The following is a 25,160-nucleotide window of genomic DNA, read 5'->3' on the forward strand; positions in this document are numbered from 1 at the left end:
TTTTGGGGACTAAAAATATTTTTTTAATCATAACATGAAATCACTTTGTACTCAGACTAGTAAGGAAACAGTTTTGTACAAAAATCTCTTTACTAAACATATTTCATTAATAAATATTATTCTTGTATACAAAATACTTGTAATCTTTACAAAGTAAAGTCTACCAAATTTTGTGAAGATACACATGCTGTATCAAAAGTTATAGTGCAAATGTGTAAACAAATTTGTGTATATTACACAGAGCCTGCTGTGAAAGGGTTAAAACGTATTGAAAAATTTGGTAAAAATTCTAGGACCCTTAATAATAGTGTGAATATTTTAAATATTTCATTCTATTTCTGTGTTGCTGTTGAGAACAAAATCTTGTATTTGGCTCATCATGTAGTTGTGAGATTAACATGTTATTTCACTTGTATGTATTAAAAGCTACTAAGTTAATTTTCCCGCATTTCAGATATGGAAGTAAACCCATGAACCTAATTCCTCCTAACAGCACTCTATGTTATGAAGTAGAACTTCGAGCAGTAAGCTAATTAAAGTTTGCAAGTTATAATTCTTTCTTCCATGAATTTTAAATTTATCAAGTATTAAAAAAAAGGTTGGCTGTTGTATATTTTTTTTCTCAGTCAAATAAAATTTTTAGTAAAAGCTGATGTTACACAAACATGTATGAATGTTTGGTTTGCCAAACACAAACTTTATCATTTAAAGGGAAAATGCTACTTAACTGTCAACTAGGTAACAGAAAATAACCCTAAGTAGACTTGTTTTAAGTAAAATAATAGATTGGTATAACCGTTTATGGATAAATGTGGTAGCATAGTATGTAATTCACACAATACGTAAAACATTGAAAAGCCTAAGCAAACACAGGGCCTTCTTTAAAACTGTCTACAGTGGTAAAACCAAAAGATACAATGTTTAATCCTGCTCTTGTGTAGAGCATTAAATATTTTAAGCATTGTTTTGTCTGTCTTGTTTTTTATAGCAATAATCAGAAACAAATGGTTAGTACTATTCTTGTAATTACAAAGTAAAAGTTACTATAAATACCATCTTCCACATATCAGCTCAACGAGTGCAATTACAGTACATTTACAACTTTGAATAATGTTATTACTGTAAATTTGATTAATAACATACACGATTTGAAGTAAGAAGAACCCAGAGGAACGGAACTCCTCAATAGCTACAGCACTTAATGTGCGACTTTTTTTATACCCAATTCATTATTTATCAGGATCTGTATCAACCTACTCTAACTTCAAATTATTTCATATTAGCATCTATTAACCTATACAACCTAGGGTATAACTGTCAAAGATCAAAACTGGAATGAGCTAACAGCTGGGGAAGGGCCTTCTTGTAGCAGCTATTTTGTGGGTAAGAATTGAATTACAATAGATTTTAAACAAATTACTGATAACTTTCATAATGAAAATATATCAGTATTACACAACTTTGTTATTGGAAGTGATGTAATGTGGATCAGTAAGAGGCAGGACTGGTGCAATTTGATATTTTTATTTTACAGAATTAATATTCATGGTATAGTCAAAGATATTTGACCCAAAAAATTCAACTCCTTTGCATTTAATTGTTTTGTCCCCATTGTAGTAATGCTGCTTGTAACACAATAGAGATTTGGTTCAGGAGTACCTTTTATTATATTCTTTATCATTTATAAAATGTAAACTACACCATGCTTATACAAGTTTAATGCATCCCCTTATCAGCAAAGGTTTACTGTAAGGAATAAATTATCTTTTGATCTTTTGTGTTATGAAAAAATGATTAGAAGTATAAGCCCAGATGATTTATCAAAGCAATAAAAAGAAAATCTAATTAATACAAAAAGTGTCAGTAAAAAAAACAATAAATATATTTGCTACATTTACTTTAAAATAAAATATATATTGATTTAATAGTTAATTTTACAAGTCATCTCCTGCTATTTACAGTCCATAAACATTTTATTATTTAACTTCATTATCCCTGAAAATACGCAGTTTTGGAGGCCTTTATTACTGGTAAATTCAAAGCCTGTGCTCTTCATCATATTAGACTTGTTAGAAATCATCTTTATATATTAATGAAAAGAAAAATTGTTTTTCTATAAACATTAACAAGTAATCATCACAAACTTAAATTCTACTTTTATCATGCTCGTTTCTTTAACGGGCTGTACGTAATGTTACAACTCAAGTTTAATTTATAGGATAACAAGTTACATTGTTTACTTTATACACTTTGGAAAATGTTTTAAGTACTAATGGATATTCAGAACACTTGCATGTCACCGGACAATAAGGCATCTAACATCAGTGGTTATACAAAAGACTACACGGGGTTTTGAATATTAACTAATGTATCACCCATCAAAGAGGCCATAAATCTACATTAACACCTGTTCTCTCCACACAAAAGTAACAAAGCATTTAAACAACGGATGAATATATGTCTGGTTCTAGTCTTTATTATTCTGAAACTTTTCTAAACCTCAGAATATGAAATGTTTTTATTCTGACTGATTAAACAACAATGAAAAGCCAAGCTTTAAGAATATAAAGAAACTATAGTGGGATGTTAATCAAAGCCATCTGTGAAGTCATATATCGATCCACTATGGTTGTTTGAACTTGGATTTCTCGGAGTATTACGCCTATAGCGGCTTCTTCTAGTTGGACCAAGTCCACTGCTTTCAAACGATGGACTCCTGTCTCTTACAAAAGGAATTTCACTGGCACTAGATGAATTTTGTTCATCTAGTAAAACCTTACGACAAACGGGGCATGTTCCATGCTGAAATTTAACAAAACAAAACCAAATTGTATGAAGAAAAAAGTTCCACTAAAGTATATTATCCATTTTCTCTACTAGAAGCTCACAAGTAGCTTAACTACTTTACAGAAATATCTAAAATTAATTAACTGTAACATGTAATATCTTCTTGCAACCTATATTCAAGTTGAATCTGTAACAGATTAAGAGCTATTAGCACGAGAGAGCCTTAAGTTTCCTCTTTTCATCCACTCTAACTATAGATTTGTTTCTTATAACTTGCAAAAAGCACTAATTGAAAATATCTCCAGGTACAAGTTATGATGTGGGATTATAAAATATACTTTAAGTTGTGGATGTGATGGCAGAAGTAGGACCCACACTGAATTGGGGAAATGCAGTCTCTCAGCCTTAACCTCCATTTGTCAGTCTCAGATAAGGGTGAAATAGATGTGGGATGTTGTGGGCTTGAGCACCCACATCTTGCTCTCCTAATTTCTACATGTATTGCTACTCTTAATTATTATGCAAGACTGGCAAATGGAGGTTAAGACTAATAAGACAGTATATCCTACTTCCACAGTCACCTCCACTACCTAGGGTACATTTTATAATCCCACATTATAGCTTGTATCCTGAGATCTTTTCAATTAGTGGAGCATTATTATGGTTTTGTTTAATTTATAATATAAACTAATATAATTAGTCAGAGGTTTGGATTTACTGTTTCTAATACAGTCCTTCCTTATGATTTTGCTTTATCAAAATGCATTAATTTTCACTAATATATATTTGTCATTCAGTCAAACTAACATCACACCCATATAACATTTATATTGCAGTAAAAATAAATGAAAAAAAACAATAGTACAATTCAATTTCTCATGATCCTTAATCTGGAAGAAGGGTTGTATTCCAAAGTTATTTTAACTGCTTAAAAAATCAATTTTATAACAAACTAAAACTGTTTACAGAGTATGTTCTGTGTGTTTTACCATTAAGGTAAACTTTATCACAGGATAATTTAAGATAATGTATCATCATAACCAATAAGAACTTAAATATTTTTCATCTGCCAACTAAATGGACATTAAGTTTATCACAAAATAACATGTCAGGTCACTTTGATATCTAATAAAGTCAGGTACAGCAAACAAGGACCCTCCAGTCTTTTGAATACCATAATACAAGACTATATTCATTTTGATACTAGTCGGAATAATAATTATTTTAAAATGAATTATCACCAGTGTTATAAATACTAAAAAAAATAAAAACTGATTCTTCAAAACCTTTTTACAAAATTACATGAGGTACTTCATTAACTAATTTTTGTAACTTTCAGATTAAAAAAATCTAATGACTTGATATTTCAGTGTAATCTTTTCATCTAAGTATAAAAATTCTCACCAATTCGAGCCAAGGGATAATACACTCATTATGATAATGGTGTTGACAGGATAACTTTTTTACTGGTTCCCCTAATTTAAAATCTTCCATACACACTGTACATTGAAGGTTTTTTTCTGAAAGTATATTAATTTTGCAACAGTTTATCACAATAAAAATGTTTCCTAAAAAACACAAATTCAAAATGGAGTAAGCATTTTTTTAGAAAATAAGACCTGGGATTTAACCGTCAGTTTAAAATTGTTGCCTATATTACTAATAAATGGCAAATAATCAAGTTTCATAACAAATTGGTTTTACAATGTATATTGCTCTTTTCAGATTAATATTATTTCCAAGTGAAAATCTGTTTATGAGAGGGAGAAAGAGAACCAGGCCATGCACAAAATTCTATTAAAAGGAATTAATTTATAACAATTTAACTAACCCACTAGTTCCTCTGCAATTTGAACAGTTGGAATTTCTGCTATTTTTTCTTTTGGTAACGGAGGTGGGCCAGTGCCATCTATCCGATTAAGAAGCTGTAAATAAAGTAACAAATAAAAGTTCCTAGCCAAAACCAAAGGCTTATACACCAACTGTACTAAATAACCATGATTTATGTTTACAAAAATATAGCTACTGTTCTTTTTTTAACCCCCCATCTGCTTAGACATATATACAACTTTTATTAATATTGATGTTTTACAAAGTCCAGGTTGTAGTTACAACCAATTTCAAAAACAAAGCTTAGCAGGACATCCTACACTTTGTTTTTAAATTTCACTCAACACTACTTGAAGGCTATCTGTGCTAACCGTCTCTAATTTAACAGTGTAAGACTAGAGGGAAGGCAGCTAGTCATCACCATCAACTCTTGGGCTACTCTTTTACCAATGAACATTGGGATTGACCATCACATTATAACCCCCCATGGCTGAAAGGGTGAGCATGTTTGGTGTTACAGGGATTCGAACCCTCGGATTAAGAGTCAAGCACTTTTAACCACCTGGCCATACTGGGCCTTACACTTTTGTTAAGAGCTGCTCTATATCTCCTGTACAAATATTAAGCGATTAATAGTATTGGAAAAAGATTTAATTTTCTTCTGTTAAATTCTGATTCAAGTACTAAAGTGAAACTGTAGCAACAGGTATTCTTCATGACTCCATCTATTATAGTTAGAATCTCATGCATAAAGAATATGCCACTTGCAAAATTATTCTTCATATTATGTTTAAAATACTTTTTTCTAAATTTTCAATGTATTTAAACAGATAAGAATTCACAGCCCATGACTGTTTATAACATTTTACTTTAAGCTTGATACAATAACAATTATTCATAAGTTACTTAATTCTAACAAGTTCTTCGATACAAATAAACTACAGAATTGTAAAACTATATTACAATATAATAAACCAGATCAGTTTCACACTACATATTACCATACTGGTCCATTTATAGGGTAATCTAAAATATAAGGCAACCAACATGGGAAAAAAAAAACAACCAAGTGTCATAACATCCTGTTTCATGTCCAGAAAATCAGTATCATAACTGAAAATCCTGCAGATGGATTAATTTACATGAACAGTGGCTATCTGCTTCACCTGCATAGACAGATGGTACCTGGGCATTTAGGAACCTGACAGGCTAGAGTTGGGGAAAGTGATCTGTGGTCAGCCACAATTATCTAATGATTATGAATTTTACAGCCTAACTATCAACCAAGAAAACATCACCTTCTAAATGGGCTAATTAGTATTTTCAGGTTCAGACATTAACAACTGAAACTTTTTTCATTATACACTTCATAAATGTTATGCTAGTTAAAACTGAAAGTTTCACCTCAATACAATAAAACATGCAAGAATAATGTAAAAAAACAACAACCTACTATACATGTGTATGTTAGTTATTTGCGAACTTAAACTTACCTCTGTAATAATGGAATCAAGACTTTCCCTTCCCCAGGCATAATCTCCTGGATTACCATGCAAGTTGAAAAACCTACAAGAGAAGACAAAGATGCTTTATAAAAAGACTAGATTCCAATTATTATTCTAATTGCACAACACATCTTTATTACCATCATCATCAACAAACTAACCAATTCTGTGTTCTAGTGTTTAACAACACAACTGACACCCAATTACCTTAAGAATTAATTAAGCATGGAAAAAAATAAAAGGGTGTCATGTTAAATAAATTTATAATATGATAAAACAGAATTATCAGTAATTGAAACTTACATTGGTATGGCCCCATTGCCCAAAACATCTGTAAAAACAAAGAATGAAGTAGAACATACAAAGACCTTCACACAATTAACTCCTACAACAATATCACGCCAGGTTCAGTTACCCGCAACATGAAAGACAAGCTAATACAAATGTCATTTGCTATTATCAAAATTTTGCTGGGAATAACATTCAATTCAACTTTAAAATTTCACTTTGGTACCAGAAGATATGTCAAGCTACTGACAGTTGAACCAAATTAATACACACATAACAAGAACCAAAACTAGTATGTCAGTTCAATGAAAAAAAATGTCAACAGGAGATGCAACATAGGAAATACCTATTATATGACTGAACAATGTTGGTTGATCAACATAAACTTATCTATACCTGATCTCATCAAAGACCTATTTTTTTGTTGTTATAAAAACATGTCTGATTATTTAACACTGTAAAACTTCAGCCTAAATATAAAAAATGTTCATAGATGTCAAAAAGTTGCTTCACACTCAACATTGTTGAGAAAAAACTATACTATACAAGAAATGAAACTGCAAAACTGTATTATGTATATAATATTGGAATAAATTTCATGAACATTTCAAATGTCTTACAACTTTTACCATCAAATCAGGACAACTAAGACAGCCTGTTACAAATTATTTTAATATTCACAAATAGAAAAATCCAAACACTACACTAGTTAATAGAAGAAATATTCAATATAAAATTTAATTCCCAGAGGAAAGTCTAGTAATTATACAAGTTATATACATGTACACTGAAAGATATTTTTCCATTACCTGCATCTCCAAAGAGACTGGCAAAAACTTGATGAATTATTCTAAAAGATCAAGATAGAAAAATAATAATTAAAAAAAACACATACATGCACAACACAGTATTGCAGAAATAAGTTTTTTGTCAATGTAAAATAATGCAATAATACATTTTCATCAGTTGTCATTTTCTCTCATTATATACAGACAGACTAAAAATAAATTACTTTAATAAAAAAACACAAGTATTGAAAAATGCATATTACTGATACTAACACAAGTTCATAATATTGCTGACATATATAAAACAGAAAAACAAGCTTTTTTCATATTTATTTGTTAATTGGATCTTTAAGTTATCACTTCTATAACTATTACTTTCTTACAAGTTTTTAAAACCTAAAACAGCAGATCGTGATGATACAAGAAAATGTTAAGCATATTATTAACGAAACTTTCAATAGAACTAAAAACCTTAGATACAAATTAAAGATATTTTATTTTTAAGTACTCAATAGTCCATAAATAGAAATCGAACACTGATTTTAATGTTTGTTTTCTGTAACTATTAATTCTGTAATATTACTTTCATGAACAATATTGCTTACAATGTATATGCAAAAACGGCTCATTTGGGTTGAGAAAATATTTTACATAGAAGAGCGAACAACGTTTCAACCTTCTTTGGTCATTGTCAGGTTCACGATTAATATAACTATTAGAGAGACTGGATTTGAACTGTTAAGTTAGTATATATATTTGGGACCAACCTAAATCTTAATGGGCCAAATTTTATGCAATACTACTGTGTACCCAAACTGTTGAAACAATGCAGTCTAATATTCAAGTAAGAATGTAGGAAATGTATATTTAATTAACTATACTTGTTACCAGGTTGGTTTTGCTTTAAAAATTAAATAAATAAAAGGTAGTTTACTCTGACCAGAAGTTAATATTAATTAGACTAACAGAAATAAAACATTACTTTCATATGAAAAACAGTAAGCTTCTTACCAATATTCCCATCAAAAATATGCAAAGTCAATTGTCTCAGGAAACATTAAACCAAATACAAATTTTATTTTGTATGAAATCTCAGGAAAAACTATCTTATGTAACCGCAACATCATATTTTTTTTTTTCTATGTATAATCCTTTTGATCTAAACTTAAATAAAGATTTAGTCATTATCATACCACAGATTTAATTTGATTAACCCTTTTGGCGTGGTTGGCGACCGTAGTCGACTTGAAGGCTCAGCGAGGCAGGCGACCTTCGTCGACAAGATGTAAAAAACATACCCTCGTGGCTAATCATCATAATCACACAGGCCTTTAGACCCACTTGAGGCTACAACCACATGTATTCATTGTACACTTGCGATTCTCAGCAGGTATATAAACCAGAGGCCACGCGATTTTTTTGTTTTCTAGCATGTGTAGATCATACTGTTCATTGTTTTAGAAGACGCCTACCTTGCATATTCTGTTGATACAGGCGACGTTGTTACAATGCCGAAAGAAAAAGCTTATACCACTAAAGAAGTAATTGATATTATTTTTTAACGATTAAGAGAGTGACAAAGAGTTTGAGCCAGATGATAATGAAAGCTTACTTATAATGGATGAAAGTAATAAGACATTCGTGGCCTGAAATCTGCCCCTGCTTTAGGTAAGCACATGGTGTACTTAGGGTCATATAACTTATTGCATAAACTGACTGACCATGGCCAGTTCTCTACGTTTTCATATATTGTCGATAGGAAAATATATAAATATAACATACATGAAACGTCAGAAAAGTGCTACATCTCTATGTACAAGTTTTTTGTTTTATTTTGTAGATGCCCCTAGCACTTCCAGTGGTGGTCCTCGTGTATATTCCCGGAGGCCTGGAGGTACAAGAAGTCAGAGGAGAGGTAGAGCAGCTGGTATAGCACAGCCCCAAGCTCCCCTTGAAAGTGAATGAACCTGAAGACCAAAACCAGGATCCAAATTTTCCATGGCAATATTACAGTGACACTGATGATTTTGAATCTGACTGGTTGCCAGATTTTACCACTCGCACTGGAGTCCTGATTGATGCAGCAAATTACACTCCATTTCAGTATTTCAAACTTTTCTTTCCTGATGAAGCATTTGAGCTGATTTGTAATGAAACAAACAGATATGCTTTGCAGTATTTTGACTGCACCACTGAATTGCCATCTTACTCCCATTTTATGAAATGGATTGAAACCAATGTCAATGAACTCAAAGCATATATTGCACTACGAATAGCAATGGGGTTGTGCCAAAAACATGAACTGGAAGATTACTGGGGCTCCTTTTGGCTGACTCGTGTGCACTGAGATCGTAACAAAATCCTGACATCATTTTTGCACTTTGCTAACAATGAGTATGATCGACCAAACAGTGGAGATCCAAATTATGATCCACTGTGGAAAATATGGGATCTGATGAATCTCTTTGAATCAAAATACCTTGCAGTATATGCCCCACAACATGAGCTGTCCATTGATGAAAGTATCATCAAATTCAAAGGGAGAGTTCATCTCAAACAGTATTTACCATCAAAACCCACAAGATGGGGCATCAAACAATTTGCATTGTGTGAAAGCAAATCTGGATATGCTTTGAAAATTATTACATATTGTGGGAAAAATACCATAGTGCCTGTGGCTGGATACTCACAGAGACTATATGTTTGAATCTGCAGGAGCAGTTTTGGAATAAGGGTCATATAGTCTTCATGGACAACTTTTATTCTTCACTGTCTTTATTCAAACACTTAGAGATGAATGGAACTGGGGCTTGTGGTACAGTTAAGGCTGGACAGAAACACATGCCATCAGATATCCACCCTACAAGATTGCGTCTTCGCAAAGGAGATCTGCCAGTATTTATGCATGGTGGTAATATGGTAGCATGTGCTTGGCATGACACTAAATGTGTGCTTTTTTTTTCTTCTTTTTTTTTAATTAACCATTTCCACAAATGGCACCACAGATAAATGAATTAGATCCAGAGGAGAGCCTGGTGGATACAGAAATGTGAGAAAACCCCTGACTGCTGAAACATACAACCACACATGGGTGGAGTAGACATCATGGACCAGAAGCTGGGATCCTTTATGTATCCACACAAAAGTACCAAGTGGTATTTTACCATTTACCATCAGCTTCAAAAAGTAGCTCTTGTTAATGGATATATAATATATTGTGCAGACAACAAAAGCAACGGTGAAAACCTGGTATCTCCAAGACTATTCAGAGAACAGTTTATTCAAAATTTGCTGGAGGGATATGTCAGCAAAGCCAAACGAAAAGGAAGACCAAGTACTGATAAAGGTCAGTGCTTGGTGGAAAGACATAGTACAGATTCCTCAGCTATTCAAGTTACGTTTTACCCCATAAATAGCGAAAAACCGTGAATATTGGATGCAGTTTTAAAACTTCTATGTATGAGGTTATATACAGTACTAAATGCTTCCCAGACACTTTCTAAAGACACTCTTACTCATTAATACAGTAATAATGTAGTAATATTGCATGCAGTCATGTATTTCATTAATGTAGTTATGATAATGTAAACACATTTTAATTTTGTACTGCAACAATATTTTAATCAAAAAGAAACGTAAGTACAGGAGGACAGTAACACCGCATAGTATAGTTACCCATACTGTATTACTGTACCATAAAGTCATTTTCTATGTGTACAACACATGTATTAGAATTGACAGAATGTGGAACAAATTTAAAGGCAAACTTAGACAGATAAATACAGTACGCACAGTTCAGGTAGTAATAATACAGTACAGTACAATTCAGTAATAATTGTTCAATAAAGACGTCAATCGATAAAACTGCTTGAGAGAGTAAATACAGACAAACCCTCAAAGCTTGTCTCTATGACCTACAAAACCCAGTTTACCGAGCATTCGTTTTATGACGCTATGACGCTAGCCGGTATACTGGCATACGATGCGATAGGGTTAAGAGCCTAACCCGCGAATATGCGGGGCCACGAATGGGGAACCGCGAACAGGTGAGGGTATACTGTATTGGACAATATGAGGACAAAAAACACAAACCTGATTGTACTGTTTGCAGTGATAGATACACAGCATACTAAAAGAAAAGAAAGTATACTAATTATTTCTGTAAACAGTGCAATCTCCCCATGTGCTTTTTACCATGCCAAGAGATATGTCATAACCACAAAGACTATCGAAGGGCTGCTGCACAAAATGTATACAATTTATAATAAATTATTGTGCTTTCCATGGCACTTCTTCATTGTGTATCAGGGTGTCTTCCTTTATTCCTGTTATTCTTATGTATTGAATTTAACATATGTAGTATTAGGTACAATCACTGAATATTTCAGGGACTTTTGTTGAGTTATTGCCAAGATATCATACTTTTAGTTCTGATACCGTAATTAGTTGAAGTATCAAACATATACATTCAGCACCATACCAAACATTAAAAGTCGTTATTCAGCACTGAAAGGGTTAAAAAGCATTACCATACAAATGGTTACTGCCCAAAATCTCATTTCTATAGAAACAAGTCTTAAAAAATCAACCATAAAAATATTATTTTAAAGCACTGAATATAAATGTCCCTGTTTAGAGTTAATGCAGCATTTATATTAATATTTATCTAGTTTTTTTTTTTTTATATCCTCACTGCTTTATTACAGAAAAGGACTTCAATAGCCTCAATGCTTAACTCTTATTAAACCTGATCAAATAACTTAAGGTCTATTTTTACATACACAACAAATACATGCAAGAACACAAAATAACAATAACCGACACTTTATTTACTTACCCTTCTAACGAATGTCTACTTGAGGGGTTCTCTTGTGACGGTTGCCTATAAAATCCAGTGTTTCTGTGCTGTCCACCTCCTACTCTCCTGAAAATCCCAGGATCCAATTGAGAGCTATCTCTAAGATTACTGTGATGATTGTCTGCAGAACTTCTTCCATGGTCGTAATCAGCTCTTCGAAGAGCATCTAATAATGCTGCTTGAAGTAAACCATCTAACTATAATGAAATAACATATAATATATAGTTTCCAGTTTTGTACTATCATATAACACTGTAGAAACAAAATCAAATGAGCAGCTGTTTATAGCAAATTAAAAATTCTTTCTTCCTTATAACATACAAAATATAAATATTAATTAACCTAACAAAAAACATGAAACATAAGATAAATCTGAAAATGCTAAATTTCATTTCAACAAAGTAACTGAAATACAACTCTGAGAAACTAAGCTTGTCTTCCATAAGAAAAACTTGGTTCCTTCTGAAGGTGAAAAACATTATATTACCATGCAAACATTCATTGCTGACTATTTATAAAACTTTTAATATTAATTAGGTTGCAAAAACCGTAAATTAATGTCTTATCCTTCATCAGTATACCTGGGGTCCATATGGACCCCAATGATAAATATTTTTATTTATTCTTATGTAATTGTCACATTTTCACCCTGTGATGCAAAATTAGTAAAACTTTTGATGTTTTACAGTTCAATAACTTCTGTGGATAAAAAGTTGCACGGGGTCCGTGAGAACCCCCGAGTAATATACAGATTTGGAGCTGTGTCTTCATCAGACATTGCATGTATGGACTTATGGAGGTTATCCATTGTGATAAACAGTGATTATGTCCTTAGATTTCTCCTGAAATGAAGTAATGTGCAGAACCCACTTCAGATGTCTCCAGAATTCCTGTGCAATGCAGAAAGGCATCAAATCTGCTTTTGAAGATACAGGATTGCTTGATACAGCATGCTGATGAAGGTGTTCCGGCAGCAAATAAATGACGTTATCTTTGCCCAAGAATCACAGACAGGAAAGTCTGTCAAACCTGTACAGCACGTGGAAATCATGTCTGCACTGCTCACACCAAACCCACTGTATAGTCTGATAAGCATTTGTAAAATGACTGGTAAAAGAAATACTTTATGTTAACTCAAAATAAGTTTTACTTACATGTTGTCCAAAATTTGGCATTAGTTTAGTTCTGAAACAAAGTTTGATGTAGTTCGACCCCCTTGGATCTGTTCGGACCTCAAGCACATTTTCACACAATGTGGTGTTTTTTGTTACGTATTTGAGAAATCTGTTTCTTCATTCAGTACTTTATTAGTTTTAATTGTGAGATGTCAAGTGGCCCTATATTATCGAAATGTATGTCAATGATGACAATGTTTTGTCTAAATATGAGAAAATGGAAATAAGTAAATTTCATATTTTGTAATAATAAATTACACATTATATACTTATGGTACTCAGTATTTCTTACAGTTTACCTGCACAATGCTATGAGAAGCCAGTACGCTAATCTTTCAACATCTAAATCATAGCTTCAACATTATGATCATTAGATATGTGCGATGCAGGGTCCATATAGACCCCAAGTCCACTTAAAGGTGGATATTTTGACATGTACTGATGAAGGTTAAGGCTCTATAATACAAATATTAACAACTTGAGCAAATCAAAACACATATATAAACAAACACTTCAGATTCATAATTATTCTGATTCTTTCCACACCAGTACAAATAATTTCAACTACTACTAAACTCGTCCCCAGTTGGCCTGAAGAACCACCCTGGTATTTGGCAAAAGGCCTTGTCAGCAGTGGATAAATAAAACACTTTTTTACAGTCACTCAGACATTATTAATAAATCCTGCTTCTGTTTTATCTCACTCCACAATCACCAAGATTAACCTGCTGGTTTAACAGTTCTTTTGAATGATGAAATGTTAATTTATGCAAAATATATGAATAATAATAAGAAACAACTAAGTGTAAAAGTAAATAAACACAGTTATGTTAAAAATCATTTTCATAATTCTGGTATGTAGTGACATAAAACTGATGAAAAATTACACTTAAATAAGTTTACATAGAAATAGCTGTTGTTCAACATACACATCTTCAACTACCAATGTTCTGGTACTGGGCAAAAGGCCTAATCAGCACTGAACACAGCAGATGTGTGGCCAATATATCTATACTTTCTTTCAGAAATTACTGATACGCACTAATGTAGTGTTTACAGATTCAAATATTCAGAGAAAGAAAGTTATTTTGTCTTCCAGATTCTGAAGAAGGAAAAGCAAAATTAAGGAAGTAATAGGCTTTTATTCTTCGCCTGTAAGCTTTTCAACCCTTTGCTTTTGTTTTTAGTTTATTGAAAATCAGCTCAGGCACATATCTAACCATGTACAGTTGTGTTTGGAAACTTGACTGCTATTCATGAATTTGAAGATAGTTGCAAACATTTAAAAAGGTTTACCAGGCAGCATTCAATCAATGTCAGATTTCTTTTCTCTTTTTTGTTAAACTAAAACTGGTTGGCAACGTTTATATGTAATATGTCACTTAAAGTTAATTTATTTAAGTTGTATAATGCCCATTACTTAAATAAAAGTTGTATAAACAAACAAGTATTATACATAGCAGCAGCTCATTAGTGTTGAATCCAGAGCCTTCCACTGGCAAAATGGAAAATACTGTACTTGAAGGGGAGGAATCTGTTTGCATGATGTACACCCCACAAATTTATCACTGGCTTCATACATACATCACAGCAGATCATAGTGATGCAGAGATACTTTTAATAGCAACATTGGTTCAATTATGTACACTGTACACCTTGTATAAAAGACATAAGGACTGTATTTTCTAACCGAAATGTTATTGTTTACTCTGTTTTTATGATGACAAGAAACCCACTTGAAGTAAACATGTATTCTAAAGATAACTAAACATTGTTCCTTATTTTAATTAAAGCTTTAGAATACATTTTTTTCTGTTTTGCCACTTATTTATATTTATTATTATTTATCCACTTGGCTGATATTTTTATTCAAAGAATATGTTTAATTAATCAAAAATGTTGATAAAAAAAGAATGTAACAGATAATAAAACTTTCTCCTATAAATGTTTACTACAAATGGTCTACTTTTATTTTATATCTGAAATGTTATTTAGAGTTACTCGGTTTATTTATCATTATGCTTATTAGGAACATTTAATTAATCAACAATTTTATTTCAAAAAGACTACAATCATTTACCTGCTTGGAATAGTTACTGTTGAATAAAATCCCTTTTGTTTAAATCAGCTGCTACAATAGTGATATTACAATGCAAGTTTATTATATACAGCTATGTAAGTATCCCATTGTAGGATCAAACACATACACAAACAAACATGTTTACTTCAAATATAAAAATATTAATTGCTTTGTAATGAATTTTTAAACTACGTGTGAGTAGGTTTATTTCATTTACACAGATTTTTGTAAACTGAAATAATCATCAATCAAACATAAGTTAGCAGTTACTGTTGCATCATCAGTAAATTAAGTACTACAAAAGGCCCAAACCTCCAAAAACCAGAATCTACCCTTCGTTACATCTCTAACATGTTGGTAAACATAAATAAAAAAGCTTACTTTTGTATTTTCCCACAAGATCAGGTTTGGCTCTACCTACCTCCCTTATATGGTATTCCATGTCCAAATCTTCATCAGGAACATCACTAACAAAAAATAAAATCCTTGTACTGATATCCAAGCCAGCACTATAATTAATATTCCTAGGGAATAATGATTACACATTTTTTTGTTTTGGATTCAGTATTTTGCACTTCAATTAATAATAGAAATGTCTACTATAATTTCTAAGTTGAAGAATGGATAACTAGTTCTACAATGAAAATGTGATAAAATACAGCATGGTTACTTATTTTTCAAATGAATAATTAGTCAATGTAATTTCACTGATGTCATATCCAATACTGAAACTTAAATGATTTGTTGCTTGCTGTATTAGGTAACTAAATTAATTGACAAAAGTATTACATGGGTGTGTTCACTTGTACCCGACACACTGTTAGTTTGATGTCAAACTTAGCATACATCCTTGAAGCCTCCTGGGAAGCAACAAGAGGGTGTAGGGCAGCACTTGAACCTAACTCTCCTGCTACACCCCTCCAAGTGTACATGCATTTACTAAGTAGCTATATTTAACGATCAGTAAAACTTAACCCTTTATCCAATATCTTTCAGATAATGGATCATGATAGTCATTTAATGATTATGATAAACATAGCTATTAATCAATAATGGAAGAAAAGTTAAGAGAATTTGAAAATACACAATGTGCTCAAATCCACCTTACAATCTGAACTACTGACCTGGAACTCGCAAACTGGATACAAAACAATGTTCATCTTGATTTTTATAAACCGACAAATACCGACTGCTAACATTAGAGTAACACATATGCAGACAGAGCATGATAAAATCTTAAAATAGTTAAAACTGCTTTAAAAGAAAAGAATTAATGGTCAACTTTCATGAATATTAATTAGTTCTTTATAATCACAAGATAAAACAAAACTTTAAACTACCTAATATTGTTCTGAACTTCAAAAACTAATAATTTTAGTGTTTTTGTTCATAACTGGTATGTTTAGTGTTTTGTTGAAATATAAGACTTCACAAAATTACACTTTATAACTATGAAAATTCACTTAAATTGCATTAACACAAGGAACATTTTGAGATACTTATGGAATACTGGATTATCTCATTTTAAGCTAAATTTGCATAATTTGCAATTTTATTTGGAAAGATATACCAGTATGTATATGTACAGTTCAAACTTCAATATTCTACGTGTTGAGCATCTAATTATTTATTACATAATAGCATGTTCAATCCAACAGTGCATATCTGAAAATATTTTATCTGATTTGTACCTTGCATTATCATGGAGTCCCTCTGACAGCTCTTCAATGAATCCACTCTGGCAACGTGGGCACGTAAAGTCCTAATGAGAATTGAAAAAACAGATACATTCACGTTTTTTTTCTTTCAGTTGCAACATTAAAATATCAATATCTATACAAAGAGATAAAAATATTGGTTGATGTTACTTGTCATAAGAACAGAGCTAATAATATTCTGACTGAAATACACAAATGCCACTGAAGCCACTTTGTTTTCTTTTTATATAACTAAAATTACTTACAGGAATATACTTCTAACATCAACATATTTTAACAGATTTGTTTCTCAGCAAGTGGCTCAATAATTCAATGAACTGCTAATACACACTCCAACACATCATGAGAAGCATGGACTTAAATTTCTTAGACAACCAACACTAATTATGGGTATGATTACAATAACTACAGAATTTGTACCATTTGAACTGATTCCTACTCTATTCCAGACCCTATAGCTAATACCAAAAGTCATGGACCAAAATGAAAACTGGTGTATAAGTATTTTAGAAAACTGTGTTTACAAGCCAGTGGGATTTATATGATAGTTTTATAGAGTCAACTCATTTTCCATATTTGAACTTGCACTGACAACTTGAAAGAACATAGGTTATCCTTTTAGTTTTGTACACACAAGTGGACAATCAAAATATGCATGCCATGACCTTCTACATGTTATTATACTCTTGATATCAGATCTAACAACCATCCATTTTATCTACATTGCTGATTTAGCAATAGTTCATGGTAAAGAGGAGTAATTACCACTGACACTGAAAAAACATGATATGCATTTTAGAAATTCTAGAAGTTATACAAATTCAATACTCAAACTGTATGATGGACAAAATTCTTATTTGTCACATGAATGTCAATTTGCACTAGGACTTGTCAAGTTCTAGGTGAGTCTAGTGTTGTCGTTTCACACCTAAGTATAAATAGTTTTGTAACAGATTATTTTGTGCACAACACTTACACAGTTTACTAAAAGCTCACCACACTGTGCAAGGGCACAGCAAATTTAGAATTCTAGTTAATATCCCTTCGTCAACACAAGGTCAATCCACTGGAGCTACCTTATGAACATTCAGTTTACACACTAAGTCAATACATCTTATTTGATAAATGGGCTGCACAGAATATAGAGTTAAGAGCTTTTAATGTTCAGTCATAAAAAATAAACAGGAAGCACTCAAAAACCCATCATTCATAATATGTAATTTACACATTAATGTATTGAGTTTTAATACACACTTCTGTTTATCATAGATCTTTACTGTTTTCACTTAGCTGTTACAGGATCTGGGCTATAAGATACATGAACTACAAATGGGGCAGTGCTCAAATCAACATTAACTGCTACATACATCACAAAACATTCATCAAATGTAAGCAGAATGATGCTCAAATCAATATTCATTGCTATATACATCAACTATAAACTGGATGATATACTTTTTGTATGTTTTGCTTAATACCAATAAAGCAAACAGTACATCACTTGAGCAACAGGCAGATAAATTACAAATAGAAATGTATGGTTCTCAAGCTTAAATTTTGTTATTCCACTCTTCTCTTTCATTTCCAGAGTAATAATATCAGAACATAAACAATGTTTGTGGGTTGATACCCTCTCATCTAATGAAGATAATCTAACACACTATGGCTGACGTTTGTCATGCTAAAGCTTTAACTTCCCTCATCACTGCCACATGTTCAAATTATTTTGAACATATCTAAGCAAATACTCACAAATCCATATAGTTTCCTTAGTAATTTAAACAGATATCCTGAGCTGATATCCACATATTGACTCTGACAATGAATGCCAAACATCATGTAATGTTTCCTCTCTCTTTTTTAAATCTCCCATGATTTATTTTTCCAGTAGTAACACTAACAACTACGATCAAACAGCTAAATACTTTCAGAATTCAAACCAACTATTTCACCTGATTCTAGATCTATGTTACTCAAGACATCCAATATTTTGTAGTAGGAAAACAATATTGGCCTTCTTACCTAAATCTCTAAGAATCCGTCACTTAGTTACAATACAATGATGGCATGCATCAAACACTGTTCAAAATCCCATCTTTTATATCCAGATGTAATTCAATCCCAAACTCTTCACCCATCATTATCATTATTTATATATTCATCACACAATATATACTTTTAACAACTTAAATGACTTTAATTTACAAAATGCTGCAAAAAAAAGTTAAAGCACAAAAATGCATTTCAATTACTTCTGAAAAACTGTCTTGAGTAATAGTCATGAGTATTTAAAGAACTAGCTATTTTCATGCCATATAAGAGAGAACTACTACTTTTTCAGTCTTTAATAAAAACAAAAAACAATGAAGTCAGATTACCAAATTTTGACTCAAGCAGAAGTACACTCATCTTCTGACTCAGCGTAAATTTTTTTTAGTACAAGAGGCTCAAACAGCTTTAATGCTAAAACTATTGGCAACAAAAAGATGATTATTCATGCTTTTTAACATTCCTCTTACTATAGAAAAAACTGTTTCTATAAATGTGTTAAAAGGCACTTCAAACAAAAATAACTATCCACAAGTATTTATTCAAAATCATAACAGCTAAGTTACATATTTGTTAATAACTTGTTTCAGAGTTTATTAATGAAAAATACAAGAGCTTAATGCTTTACAGAACTACCATGAGTTTTCTTTCTTAACCCCCTTGCATGTGGACAAAGTCAATTTGACCAAGTTTGTTACCACCATGTAACCATGAAACTACAAATATAAATCTGAATGCACTGTGTATACCTCAACAAAATTTTGCATGCTTTCATTAATAAAGTAATTTTAAAAAAAGATTTGTGTGTGGCTTTAGGAAATCTTTATATAAGCATTGGAAGTGAAATTTCCTTTTCATGCCAAGAATACTTGTTTTTACAAAATTTTCATATTTTATTTGCTTAACATTCAGACCCTTTTAAAGTGGTATTAAAAGTTTTTTTGTGATAAAACTTTAAACTTCCACTTGATTTCTCCACCTAAAAATACACACTATTTTTCAGTCCTTAGAGAAACCATCATAGTGCAATAGACAATTAAAAAATGTAAAATGTGTTCTTTTATTTCCTTTTTAATATCAGGAACTTTGAAGCTAAACAATTTCTCTTTCCTTTTTCAGTTTTTTTTATTGTTACTGACTGAACCAGTACTTCTGACTATTATGCAATGAATGATCGCTCAATCAATATTCACATCAGATCAAAATGTGACTGATAAGCACAAAGCATAGCAATCAGCACATGTGATCTACAGATTCGAAGACAACCTCTAGACCTAGAATGGAACACAATGAGAAATGCATCAGTTTGTTCAAATTATAGTGCTTGTTCTTTGAATGTGTGAAAATGTTTATGAAATGGCTCTGTACAAAGTTACTTTGTTTGTTTAGAATTAAGCACAAAGCTACTCAATGGGCTATCTGTGCTCTGCCCACCACGGTTATCGAAACCAGGTTTTTAGTGTGTAAGTCCACAGACATACCACTGTGTTACTGAAGGGGGGGGCAGTTACTTGTGTACTGTATTTGTATACATGTTCTATTTACATCTACATAAAATTATATTATACATTAAACAAAACACACTTATCTTACACTAACATATAAAAATAAATCAGTTTTGGCTTAGCTCAGTTTGCTGTATCAATTAAGTTTTGTTACATTGTTATAGAAGTTCTATATCCAGTGAATGCCACTGTCACAATGGCTGCTTCTAAGTTTGTAATTACTCAATACATATAAAATTTCTGTTCAACAGTTTATGACTGATCAAAATTAAGTACAACTGTTTCTGCATTTCAACAAAATATGTACTTTTTTGAGAAATTTGTGATACTACAAAGAACATATGAAATATACAGGTAATTGTTTTCCCTCCTAAAGTTTGATGGAGTGAACCAAGACCACAGTAAAGAAGAAAGAATTCCAGGCAGAAGAAGAGTTTGAAGTTGTTGTCAGAGGTATCTAAACTGATGTTTCTGTTCCAATGCCTCTGACAGAAGCTACCTACAAAGCCAAACACCCTAAAAATCCTGATTCAGACCTACTTGAATCTGTCTTATTGACAGATAACAATAGAGCTGGACAAGTACCTTAATTACATGAAGACTTCACTGAATTATCCAGAATACGTACATCAAAACCAGATCCTTCATCACCACAGTGTAGAAGAAGCATGGCTGAAAGAAGAGATAGAAAAATAACATCTACTGAAACTGAAATGTCAAAGCACGAGACCTCTCAACTACAACACCAACAAGCCCGAGGTTAGAGTCATTGAAGAGGAGCACAATGAAACAAGATTAGATTCAAGGTGCAAGTTATGGTCTCAGCAAATTAGCCAGGCAGCTTAAATCATGAAATTTATTAAACTTTGTTTCTCCAAATAATCTTGTAGATTATAGTAACAGAAATCAACAGATAAGCACCTGATAAACTGACATACCAGGATGAACCTCATAAGAAATATACAAATATCAAATAGACAGAAGTTATTGTTAATTATTTTACCTTACACTGGTCTAATTACAGCTACAGGTCTCAGGCAGTCCTATTTCTGATTATTGGTCTATCTAACTTCACTACCATACTCCTCAATGCCTTGGCATTTTCTGTAGAGACATGCTTTTTGGTTAATTACTTGCAATACCAAAACAAGAGATGAATGGGTTGATTATACATATAATGGGCAAAATCTATAACAAATCTAAAATTAAATTAATAAAGAGTATTGGCTTAGGAGGACAGTGGAGAGGCAACATAATTTTAACCTAATAAGTTGCTGTTGTTTCTTCAGCTTTGACAATTGGAAGGTCTTGGGTTTACTCACCCCACAAAGGTTATCAAACTACTAACTAGAGGGAAAGCAACTGGCTATCAGCACCTACAACCCACCTTTCTCTTTATGATTTATTTATTTTTGAGGTTACATACCATAGTATGAGGAACACTGTATTAATTTATTCATAAAATGTATTAAATCAATAAAACCACCAATTAATTGATTAGTAAATAACACTTAACTGCCTAGCTCTGTTCACATAGTTCTGTTAAATGTACAAGAAATTTTAATTAAAAAAAAAGCATACACCTTCAAAAGATTTAATTTTACAAAATAAATTGGTATTACTTTGAATAACACACTGGTGCATCAGTTTCAGATAAAAGAAAACGATGAGATAAAAAGCTGTGACCAATGTGTAGAACAACTTCCTCCTTCCGATCCTTCCGGAAGACAGATGGCCAAAGTCCAATATAAGGTTTTATTTGGAAAAGCTTGTTTTTGCGTTGCTCACTCCAAGTCAACTGCCAGCTGGCACGGAGCAGAGCCTTAAATACAGGACGATAGTCCATGTATGGACTAGGCACTGCAGTGATAGTGCCAGAGTAGATAGAATTAGCTGCTGTGTCTGCAAGTTCATTCCTGCAAATACCAACGTGGCCTGGTATCCAGGAAAGCTGGATAGAAGTAAATGTTAAGGAGAAATGGGCCAGTTGGTTCTGAATATCACCAAGAACAGGGTGTGAACTAACATGAAGCGATTCCAGAGCCAGTAGAGAACGAAGCGAGTCAGTATAAATAGTGCAGTTGGAATACTGCTTAGTTTCAGTATGATCCAGGGCAAGTGAAATGGCGTACAGTTCAGCAGTGAACACAGAAGCTGTAGAGGGGATTCTGCACACAACCACCGAACAGCAACAAACCATGGCAGAGCCCACACAGTCACCTCATTTTCAACCATCTGTATAAATAGGAATGGAAAGATTGTTTGAAAAATGTTCAGTAAATAAAAAGACGGTACTTCTAATCGGGAGTATTTGCTTTTCTCAGATGACTTAAAGAAAGGTCACATTTGGGGATTGTAATAAGCCATGGTGGGATGAGCTGACCAGTGGATTCTGCAATATTATCCAAGGACAGACCCAATTCATCCAACTGCACCTGGATGCGAAGGCCAAAAGGAGCAATGGCAAATCATCTGTTCTGAAAATGTATGGCCCACCGAGGAAGGAAAACACAACCCCAGGTGGGATGCTTTGGTAAGGAACAAATATTCAAATATTTGTTCAATTTACTAACCAAAGTCACTCAAAAGCACCTCACCATCCTCAGTACTGTTATAAATATCATTTCTGTATCATCCATAAGCTACTAATTTACTACTTATAACTCTATTAACATTAATTAAAAAAACGACTCTTGAAGTACTCTACTAGAAATAGAAATCCAATGTGCTTTAAAAACAATTGCAAAATTCCTACCACATCTTATTAAAATGAATGAATAAATCAAATAAAAAATCACATTTACAATAAAAATTTGCAAGTTGATTTATAATTTGCTTTCGTCCTCCCACAGTAGCTCAATCAGTTTGAGGGCTTCTGTCAGTACGAAACGGGTTTTGATACCCTGGTGGGCACAATACAACCCTTTTTGTAGCTTTAGGCTTCAACAACAAAGAAATTATCTCTTCTAGTATTTTATCATAAGCCTTTTGAAAATATAGGCAAACAATTCCACATCATTTCAATTACTCATACAACAAATAACCTAGTAAAAGAAGTAACACACAGTAACAGATTATTTAGGCAAAAACAAATGAACGCGCTAGCTTTCTTTATAATTTGGTACATTACCCAATTTTGCAAAGCCTGTTTTATCTGACTCTTTATGAAAGCTTTTGAACACAGATTATCACTATGTTAATGAGAGAAAACATTTTTAATATTATTATTAATAACAACAGTTGTTGTTACCTTTTAATTTATCAATAATATCAGCATTAATACTGTTATTAATATCGTTGTATCAGAAAGAAATTACTACGAAAACAATAACGCTAATATTAATATATAAACATATTCACTATTCAAAAAAGTCCTTACAGGCAAAACAAGGTTGATTTCTTGCGTACATTTATGACAAAAAAATTTCTGCATTGGAGACTCCACAACAACAGCTTCCGCCATATTGCCTTGCCCTACAACTTAACTAAATACGTATTTGAAATGTTAAGCATGAACCAGGTACTACAGTTGAGTGAAGAAGCTAAACTATATATGAGAATACGTCATCAGCACCAAGCTGGTTCTTTTGACCTATTTCAACCTAAGTGCATATATGAAACTTTTTCAGGCATATTAATATATGTACAAATAGTAATATGAAATCTTTAAAAAAGTTTATATTTTATATGAAAAACTAATTTCCAATATTATATTTATAACTGTTACATCGTCTAAACATCTGTACATAACTTATATATTATAAATAGCACATATTACTGCTAATATTGACAATGAGCTACATCACTTGAAAATTAAATTAATAATACAAAGAAATCAAACTGAAAACTAAATGGTAAAATTAATGAGTTATGAAATATTTTAAAATGCATCACAGTACCGTACTTTATCTGCAGTTAAAAGATTTATTTATGAACGAAAAACCATTTGTATGAAATTGGGAATATTACACTTGATGCAGATTAAAATATCATTGTTTTGTTGTTTCATAGAATAATTATATTGTGTTCTCCTTGACCTTTACGACTTTCACTAGAACAGAAACAATTCTGAATCGTAGTACCTTTTTCTGATTTATCAGCTGCAGAGGGAATTGGTTTTGTAATTTCAATCAGGCGTTTTTCAAAATTTCATTCTTTATTTGTTATTAAGCGGAAAATTACATAATAAACCACCAAAATACCCAATGAGCTATTTGTGGCCGAGGGTATCAAACCCCAATTTGAGCATAATAAGTCCTGAATGAGGTCTTTTTAAGAGAGATTAGTAATAATATTTCCGGAGAACAGTTCACAGTTTCTGGGGAGATTCAAGTTTTGCTGGTAAAGTGTCATTCGAGTGTTAATCTTTCATACATCCCTAGGCCCAACATGACCAGGTGGTTAGGGCGCTCGACTCCTAATCTTCGGATCGCGGGTTCGAATTCTAGTCACACCAAACATATTTGGCCTTTTAGTCATGGGGGAATTATAGTATTACGATCAATCCCACTATTCGATGGCAAAAAGTAACCCAAAAGTTGGTAGTGGATAGAGGTGATGACTAACTGCCTAGTCTT

At 32.3% G+C, this 25,160-nt stretch overlaps 2 protein-coding genes across 3 annotated transcripts in view; one reads left to right on the plus strand and one right to left on the minus strand.

Moving 5' to 3' along the window:
• Window positions 1-648, plus strand: part of LOC143231942 (46 kDa FK506-binding nuclear protein-like) — a 38,788-nt gene extending 38,140 nt beyond the window's left edge. The window contains exon 11 of the mRNA XM_076466834.1: window positions 455-648. Within this exon, the coding sequence (XP_076322949.1) occupies window positions 455-533 (79 nt within the window). The 3' untranslated portion in view covers window positions 534-648. The remainder of the gene's footprint in view (window positions 1-454) is intronic.
• LOC143231943 (E3 ubiquitin-protein ligase RNF115-like) lies at window positions 1-24,137 on the minus strand. Of its 2 annotated transcripts, XM_076466835.1 has the most exons (10): window positions 23,963-24,137; window positions 17,003-17,073; window positions 15,733-15,778; window positions 12,036-12,253; window positions 7,220-7,260; window positions 6,426-6,453; window positions 6,111-6,183; window positions 4,619-4,712; window positions 4,192-4,307; window positions 1-2,802 (listed from the first exon to the last, which is right to left on the minus strand). In XM_076466835.1, the coding sequence occupies exons 1-10, from the start codon at window positions 24,044-24,046 to the stop codon at window positions 2,587-2,589; spliced, it is 987 nt and encodes a 328-aa protein (XP_076322950.1). In that variant the 5' UTR covers window positions 24,047-24,137; the 3' UTR covers window positions 1-2,586. The 2 variants fall into 2 exon arrangements, with proteins under 2 accessions (XP_076322950.1, XP_076322951.1); XM_076466836.1 differs by lacking the exon at window positions 4,192-4,307.
• Between the last annotated feature and the right edge of the window lie 1,023 nt (window positions 24,138-25,160).

The sequence above is a fragment of the Tachypleus tridentatus genome, chromosome 11 (genome assembly GCF_004210375.1).
Source record: "Tachypleus tridentatus isolate NWPU-2018 chromosome 11, ASM421037v1, whole genome shotgun sequence".
In the NCBI taxonomy this organism is placed as follows: domain Eukaryota; kingdom Metazoa; phylum Arthropoda; class Merostomata; order Xiphosura; family Limulidae; genus Tachypleus; species Tachypleus tridentatus.